Source organism: Drosophila mojavensis, unplaced genomic scaffold (assembly GCF_018153725.1).
Source record: "Drosophila mojavensis isolate 15081-1352.22 unplaced genomic scaffold, ASM1815372v1 contig_36, whole genome shotgun sequence".
NCBI lineage: Eukaryota > Metazoa > Arthropoda > Insecta > Diptera > Drosophilidae > Drosophila > Drosophila mojavensis.
Window position 1 is genome coordinate 23,004,654 of NW_025318858.1, and position 9,514 is coordinate 23,014,167.

Here is a 9,514-nt window from a genome sequence, read left to right on the forward strand (position 1 = left end):
TTATGTTTCTTTTCTATGCGCTTCCATGGCCAAACCTGTATTCATTTGGCACACAATGCACCTTTGTCGAGCATAATCAACATCCAACAGGAAACGTAATGTGATTAACGACTAGTCATTTCATTAATTGCAACCGAGAGACATGTGAGTCCATTATCAAATGCATTAAAAACCGGGCAAATAATTGGATTTACGTGTGCTTTTTAATTATGCACGCTAGCAAAGGGCTCGAATTACACGAAAATTAAATTTAATTTGCTAGCATTTAAAATCAATGAAAATAATTAACTTGCCCACAGCTGGAGTGGCACATGAGAGGACGTGAAATGGGAGGGAGAGAAAGTAATTTATTTATTTATTTACATATTTCGGTGGTTGTGCAAATAACGACATTTGCCTGGCCGCAAGTAAATCAAATCATTAGCACAAAAGGTTAAGGTCGAGGTGGAGGACTGTTAAGGTTTGGTCTAGGTTTGGGTTCGGGTTGGTTTGGACCTTGCTGCTGTTGCTATCGCTCTAACTGTTTGCACGCTTGTCATGAGTATTAATGCCAAATTAAGTGCGCCCCATAGAGCAACCACACACTCAGCTACACACACACACACACACACATGCACATCTGTGTGAATGTGTATACCATATGCCATCCAGACGCGCAAAAACATAAAAATCCAATTCTTATTAAATTTCCGCACGCCCACGCATTCAGGTCCTACGCCTAAGGCAAACATATGAAGGGATAGCAGAGCAAATCAGACGCCAGATATCTAGGCTCCACAGTCAAACCCTATACACCCTATATTTTCACCGCCCCCTCCCGCCTACCAGTGCTCTGCTAACTTCTGTACTACCCACTGCTGTTTGCTTGAATGAATTTAACATGGTTTTTGTGTGTTGGGCGCTTTGTTTTCTAATGCCACGCCCCTGCCCTTTGGCATAGCAGGCAACATGCAAAGCACAAGTCACAACATACACGCACACCCATATATACACACACACACACTCACATATGTATGTACAGAGTGAAGAGGCTTTGGTATGCACATCAATACACATTTAGTTGACTTTTGGTTTTTTCCCGTTTTGCTTTTCCGAGCTCAACTCGAAGTTTATAGGGGCTTAGGTGGTGCTGGGGTGGATGTGTGCCAAGTTCACCTCACTTTGGCTACACCTGGCTGCCCAGGCAGAGCTGGGCTATTACCATGATATTAACATTTATTTGCTTTGCCAACAGCAACAGCAGCTTTCTGCTCCGCCAACTCTCTGAAGGCCCATTTCGGTTGCCTACTTTGCGGCGCAGCAATAAATACATTTGCATAAATTATGCAACATATGAATGGTTGTTCTTATTACTCCGTTGTAGTTGTTGACTGTTAGTTTTGGCGCCTGCCTAAATGGACCTGGCCTAAGCTAGTTTCTACGCCAGATTTCGGTCCATAGCCGCCGGCATAAAAAAGAGCTCAAACAAGCCAAAAACACAAAAAAGAAAGAAAAACAGAAAAGAAATGAAAAAAAAAAAAACACTTCAATAGCAAAGCCAAAACAAAGTGCCAACAAAGTAATTGCGCGCATTTGGCTAACGGGCAAAGGAAAAGTGTGTGTGTGTGTGTGTCCGTGTGACTGGCACGCCCATAGCCATATGGTAAATATATAAACAAGTGCAGAAAGCAATAGCAGCAGACGCCAAACAGCCTAAGGACCTTCGGCTGCCCAAGCTCAGCCATTTGCTTGAATATCCTGGCCGTGGACCCAAATGAAGGGGTAGGCCAAAACGCTGAGACCAAAGGCAAATGACGGCGAATGTCAGAAAGTTGGCTTTGCTCTTACATGAAATTATCATTGTGGTTTGCAACAAATTAAAATATTTCTTTTTGAATTTTTTATTTTATTTGTCAGCAAAGAATATGAAGCTTTTTGATTTTGGTGTTATTTCTTTCACTGTGCTTTTATCTCTCTCTTTCTGTCTTTTACAGGTCGCCTACCTGTTTCTTTTTCGTTTTTTCTTTCCAGTTTTCCTCCTTTGCTATTCTCTTTCTTTCTCGACATGCCCCCCTCACTTTCCTTTACTATTTCTATATTTTTTTCTATTCCTGTATACACATGATTTTTTTGCAACCCTATCCTCATCGGATCTGTATGATTTACGTCACTATTTCCTCGCTACCCACACAATTCTATATTTTATTGTTTATGAGAGTGTTTATTTGTTAGTCTCTATAAGCAGAATAGTCAGTCTTCAGCTCGCTATTTCGCTCCTTTTCTATCTCTCTCTCTCTCTCTCTCTCTTTGTCTTTTTGTGTCTTTTTCTCTGATTCGGGTTTTCTCTAAATTTCTCTATCTTTCGTTCTCTCGGCCTCTTCCCATCTTAATCTCTGCCTTTATATCGCTCTCTGTGTCTGGTTCTCTCCCTCTCTCTCTCTCTCTCTCTCTTTGTACCTCTCCCTCTCACTTCTGAATATCTCTCTCTCTCTCTGAACTTCCTCTCTTTGTCTTTCATTCTCTGCCTGTCTATCTATTAAGCCTTCCTTGTCAAATCGTTCAATTTCTTTTAGTTTTTCTTAGTTTCCCTCTGTTTTGTACAGCATATTTTCAAGTCTGGCCGTCGCAACTAACTAACCCAAATCATTCTGCTTGCCACTCTCCCTTCCTCCCCTCTTTTGTCGCGACATTTTTATGTTTAATATGCCAAATGTGACTATGTGTGTGTGTGTGTGTGTGTGTGTGTATTTAAGTATGTTTGTGTGTTCTCCTCAGTCTGTTGCGAAAAATGTGCGCAATTTTACGCATATTTGCACTTCAGTGAAGCATTTCTCATATGGCTATTTATATGGATATATGTGTGTATAAAAGCATATCTGTGTATGCGTATGTGTGTGTGTGCCTATATCTGTGCCTGTATTTGTGGAGCCATGCTGCAAATATTTACGAGGCTACGTTAATTTTGATGGCATGCCCGTCGGCAATTTGGCGGCCAATTTCGAATCGGACTCGTATTATAACACATTTCACTTTTACGCTTCTTTATGATGATTACAGTTATTCGTCATTAGTCACGTTCTTGCATCGTTTCATTTCCGCTCTTTTGATTGTCTGCCAAATGATCTCCCTCTCCCACTCTCCCACTCTCTCTCTCTCTCTCTCTCTCTCTCTCTCTCTCTCTCTCTCTCTCTGTTTCTCTATTTCTCTGCCACGCCTGATCGACTCTAAAATCGATTGATAGAATGATAGATTCTATGCCAGTTCAACTGGTGCAAGTGGGCGGCATTGCAAAGGGGCGTAACGCGCATAAAGCCGCACACACACACACGCACACATACACACACACACACACAGACTCATGTGTTCATTGTTTCATTTTTATCTCTTAATTACATTTTCATCTTACTGCCAGCCTTCAACACGCCAAGTTTAATTAACTTGGTAGCCAATCTGTGAGTAGCTGCTGTTACTCGATACGTCTAAGGAGCATGTCCTTCATAGACATCGCTCGCATCGGCTTGCATGCCCAACTTTATGGAGCAACATAATTGAATTGTTATGGCTTTCAATGTTTTCCTTCGTCCCTGCTGCTTAAATTGAAACTCGATGCTATTAAAGACAGCATTGTCTATAAATAATAAACATATTTTGTTGCTGCCAACATGAGTAACAGTCATTAAAACTGAAGCATTTAGCTACCCTCACAGCGCTGGGTACGATAACTATCTCATACAATTATAATCATAATCTTTAAATGTGTTTGTCTAATATGTATATAGTGAAGTGAGATAAGTCTCTGGATTTGACTAATCTGTTGATCTTTCATTTTATCTTATTTACATTGAACTGGGATAAACCTCCTAGAATTTCAAATGTATTTCGTTGACACTAGGAATTTTTAATAAATTCCAAATACTCAAGAACACAAATTTGTGTGCTAATATTATGCTAGAAACGTGTCCTGTACACAATTCGCCTGGCAACTTTTAATCAAAATAATAAATAGAAAATAAAATCTCGACCTTGTTCTGGCATTTTAAACCGCTGCGCACATCTCCATGAAATTGAGAGACTAGGCAAACACGTATATCTACTAGTCTAACATTTTGCATATGCTCCACAGTTATTTATTGAACTTACGACAACTTTAACCTCAATTCAAACTTTGTACATTTGTTCCACTTCGCCGCATCGACAAACTTTGCCATCGATTTCATCCTCATCTTCATTTCGTCATCTTCTCATCTTCGTTTGCGTTGATTCATGTTACGCATTTGTCCTTCAAATTGTTGATTTCATTAAATGTAAGTAGTTGAAGATTTATTTGTTTGTTTTTTTTTTTTTTTTATTTTTGCTTTATTTTTTTTTTTTTTAGGTTTTTAATAGCAGCTCTTTGCATGACTGAAATGGAAACCTATGTGAACTCAGCTTGGTGTGAGTAGATTTCTTTAATTTTTGGGATATATGGAATTCTTAAAGCTGCTAGCTGTATATATGAAATGAGTGTTTGGTTGGTTTCCCATTAATTCCAATTTGAGAGAAAAAGAAAACATGTTTCGTAATATCTATATATAAAACTTCAAAGAGTAGTACACATCGACAATCTATATAGAATTCTATTGAATAAAATTATTAATAATAATATTAGCTAGTCTAATATCCAACGATATTATATATTATACGATATTGTATCAAATCCACTTCTGCACTTTATATAAGGGTCTTTAATCTTCGTCCTGCCCTAGCCAGCTTTTACTTGTAACTGTTTTTCTTTTTAGCTGCAGGTAATAGACAACTTTTAATGCGCGTGGCAAAAACTTTCCAACAAGTGCTTGAGTTTGACATGTGTGTGTGTATGTGCTTCTAGTACTGCTTCTAGATAGCCGCTAGTTAGCATGGCCAAAAAAAAGGAAAAAAAATTGCTCACTCTCTCCCCCTCTCTCTCTCTCTCTCTCTCTCTCTCTCTCTCTCTCTCCCTCTCTCTTTCTGTCTTACTATCTCTGCTTTGGCTTATGCTTGCGCGTTTGTGCAGCTCATGCGAACAAGGCTAACAGCAAATGTGAGCCATGAAAAATAATTGCTACACAGCGCTGCTCAGAATTTGAGGCGCCTCCAGTTACAGCAGCAGCACGCGTCGGCAATTTAATTTATAAAATGCAACAACTTGTAACTAATGAAAATGCACTTAATTTGCGCCCTCCGTTCAAATGGCTTGGAACAACAACGTTGTCTGCCGCCGCCGGTCCTCACTAGCTTCACTAGCTAGCTGATGGGCGTGGCAGCGTAAACATATTGTTACCCAGTTGCAGGCACAATTGAGCAGCATTTGCGCATTTGTCAGAGATAGCGACACGGCAAATGCGACTTTTCCGCTCGACTTTTCTCTTTGACTGCACTTTAAGCGCGCGCCAGGAGGACGAAACGACGGAATGGCGCAACAGACAGTTGCAGCTCTTTACTGGCTAGCCACCAACAGCAATTGGCAAGTCCCAAAAAAAAAATTGCCACATTCTGTAGGTAAGCCACGGCGCAGCGTTTAAGTGTCGCAATTACCAACAATTGCAGCAATTTGCCACCAAAAGAGAAATGGGAAATTACTAAACGAATATGAAATGCTCTCACAAGAATTTGATTTGGAATTTATGTGCATATATGATATATGTATATGTATATGTATATGTATACATATCGTTTAATAGAGTTAAAAAAGCAAAAGTCTACAAGTATGAATATGAAGTTTTTATTATTATTTTATTTTTATTATAATATTCTATATATTTTTCTATATTTATAAATTTGATATTCTCTGAAATCACCTTCAAGCTGTAGCTATAAATAAATTTAATGTAACTTTGGTATATAAATATTTTTTACAGAAAGTTACATAATTCATATTATATTATTATATTAATATTTTTATCAGAAAGTTTCATTAACTTTATAATCTTTATAAAAGCAAGTCACCTGCTTTACCTCACACATGACGTAATTGAAACATCCTCTAGCAGCGCATAGAGTATAGAGCAAACAAAAGAGGAAACTGTTGCCGCATAAAGTTTTTCATGCAAGAAGCGTGAAGCGCTGCAACAGCAGCAGATAATGCGGCACTTATCTAACTTTCAACGTACTTGCAACTAGCTTTCAGTGGGCACTTGCAACCAAGTGGACGGCAGCTTAAGTTGAATGCTAAAAGAATTTAGCATTGAGGGGCAGAGATATTTCAGAGAGTAAATCAAATGTGTTGGAAGTATATACGGAACTTTCAATGAAAAAGGTATTTTAGAATCTAAAAATTATTTATTGAAAACACCTATAGATAGATGTATAACAATTATAAGAAAATGATGTTTAAGAGAGTACTTAAAATATACATATTGAGACTTAAAACAATATAGAGGCTCATGGCTACGATTTTTCTTGAATCATAATAAATATTTCGTTTACTTTAACCTTATTTATTCATTGAATTTATTCTCTGTGTAAATTCAATAAAAATTCAAGAAGTATTTACTAAATATGGGCTTAAAATTGAATGACGAAAACATTTCACAGATAAAATATATCGAAATTTACAATAATCAAACAAAATTCAACTAATATATTTCTTGAATTTCCCATGTGTACATACATTTCCTCCTACCTTTAATTTAGAATTCACAATACTAAATCGAATATCAAATAATTTGCTTTAATCTCACAAATATTTCCTTTGCTTTATTACAACCTCTCTTCCATTTCCCCTCGGTGCGTATTCAGTTGTAAAATAAATAAATTGAATATCTACGCAGCAAATATTTCGAATAGTTGCAATCGACCCACAGGCAGCTATCAATAGGAATGCCTGCAACGTGCGGTTGCTTTGTATAAAATTACTTTGTGGCGCCACAGAACTCTCAGGCGCAGACTAAATGTCGCTGTTGCAGTGTTGCAAATCTGATTTGGTTGAGCTGCGTGAGTGGTTTTCAATAAGTAAATGCCTTTGTGCTTTTATTTATTTATTTATCTTGTTTTTGTCCGGCTCCACATGTCGTATGCGCGATGTGGTAAATGCAAATGCAATAAGCGCTGCATTTATTTGCAATCAATTTCTTGTGCACGACTGAGCTAATTAATAATACGACAAATACGACAAAAATAAAATTTAGGTTGGAATTTCATTAAATTTGCCGCACTGCGAAAAATATGGCAAAAATGCACAGCAACAGCAACAGCAACAACAACAACAAGAATTGCAAAAGATACTTTTAAAATGTGCGCAAATATTTGCTTTTCAAATGACAATGAATAAATGCAACAACAGCAGCAGCAACAACATTGATAGCAACAGTTGCTGCAAAAGTTTGCGCTTTTGGCTTTGCTGTCATTTTAATGAAGTCGTTGTTGCTGCATGCCGCAGGCAAAAGTTCAATGCGTTGCAGGCAGCTACTAATTAAATTTCATGCATCAAACTAACAACAAAAAGTTGCAACTTGAGTGCTCTTGCTTTGAGTCAGTTAACGCTAATGATAATGTTGCTGCTGTTGCTGCTGCTGCTGCTGCTGCTGCTGATGTTGCTGCTGATAGTGCAACCTGCTTACTAATATATACATACATGACATGGGACAACAGGCACCGCGAGCTCTGTGTGTGTCAGCCCACAGCCCACAGCCCACAGCATGCAGTGTCAGTTCATTTATCTACAAGAGTCTCGGCAACAGTCGGTGTGGCAGCAACAACAGCCTCAACAGCAGCAACTATTGCAGCAGCGGCAGCAACCGGATGCGTGGGCGACACACAGACGTGCGACAGCAGTTGGCAATCAATAAATCCCAGGACCTAGCTCCTGTTGATATTTGCGCAAGGCAAGGCAATGCATAAATGCACACACACACACACACACATACGCACACATGTGTTCGCTGAGCTGAGTGTATATGAGGGTTGATTGCTGACGTCCAAGCTGCAAATTTGCATCAGCAACTGGTTGTTGTCATGACTACCAGAGTTAGAGCCGTTCGTCCTTTTGGGGGTAGCACCAGCAGAATAGCAACAGCTCGAGTTACATACATGTCCATTCCCTAATGGAAAAGTACAGTTGCGCCCAAGAGACACCGCAGGTGCTGTTTGGGCATTTGTAACAATACGGCAAATGCAATTAGTTTGTGGCAGAGATAATAAAGCTTCAAATTGCTGAAGACTTGTTAAAAATACTAATTGGTACTACTCCAATTACTGCTCAGCTTTTAATTAAACAATATTCTGTTGCACATGAAATCTTAGCTGGAAAAAAACTTTCTCATATATGGCGAAAATAACAATTTCAAATTGCAGTTCATGGAAATACTTGAAAACATTCAATGGCAATATGCTCAAAGGAAATATGCCATACAATGACTTAATTATTCTCAGAACCATTTTAGCGTTAAAAACTTTGAGCTCTTAGCACGCTTCGATGAGCAAACCAACCTCACCTATAGAGTTTAAGACATTAAACAAAGTTTATTGCCCACGTTGTTTATTTTATGGCATTTTTCAACACTTTCAGAGCAGACTCGTAACTAAATGTCTCGCACTTTACAACACTACGAATACTGATGACTAACTATCTACCTGATATTTTACAGTACTTTAAGTAATGCCCCACAAATATCTAGTTATTTGACAGCACTTTAAGTGCCAAGCTGAGAACACACACATTTTGACGGCACTGTACCTCTTATGTGACAGCCGCACACAAAATGGCGGCGCAGTTTTGGATTCCATGTGGTGCAATACTAATTTGATTTAACTACTGTAACTGGCTTAGTCCGATGCACTTTGTCTGTTTCCGGTCAAATAATGGAGTGACAGGACACACAAGCACACACATGCACACGCATACACACACACACACACACCTGCACACATTTACACTGCCTGGACAAACTAGTTAAAAACATATTTGCATAGAAAATCTTGTTAAAATGTGGACGTGCCACGGTGCGGAGCCCTGGGGGGAATTTGGATTTAGTTTTGCGTCAAACTTTTAATTAAACTTGTAAATTGCTATACCATAGCAGTGAAAACAAACAAGAAGAAGCAGAGAAAAAACAATAACACGCACATGCAACAGCATGTCGCAGCTAAGTCGTCCCAGCGGCCGCTGGCAGTGTTGTAAAACGCTTGCTGTACTCACCAACATTGCCCTCCGCCTGCACAAGATCTCCATGTGTGACCAGCAACAGCAGCAGCGTTAGCGCTGTCAGCGAGACAAGTTGCAGCTGACGCGCCGATTGCCGCAGTGCGTCCAGGTTGCAGCATAAGCGGCTTAGGCCGCAGCCACGCCCCGTCGATGCGGCCGGCCGTTTGCCGTTTAGCAAACGACGGCGGGGCGACAATGACGGCGCCTTAGCACGCAGGGACAACTGTTGTTGCTGTCGTTGTTGTTTCTGATGTTGTTGCTGCTGCTGCTGCTGCTCCTGCTGCTGTTGTTGTTGCACTGGCTGCTTAACGCATGCTCTCTGTTGTTGCTGCTGTTCGCACTTGTCTGTTGTTGTTGTTGCTTCACGCTGCTGCT

At 39.5% G+C, this 9,514-nt stretch overlaps 1 protein-coding gene across 1 annotated transcript in view; it reads right to left on the reverse strand.

The window, feature by feature from the left end:
• The window catches only part of LOC6577585 (receptor-type tyrosine-protein phosphatase N2), a gene marked incomplete at its 5' end in the record, with an annotated part of 29,525 nt that extends 20,046 nt beyond the window's left edge, over positions 1 to 9,479 (reverse strand). The window contains one exon of the mRNA XM_044008495.1: positions 9,134 to 9,479. Coding sequence (XP_043864430.1) covers positions 9,134 to 9,479 — 346 coding nt within the window. The remainder of the gene's footprint in view (positions 1 to 9,133) is intronic.
• Positions 9,480 to 9,514: the final 35 nt, after the last annotated feature.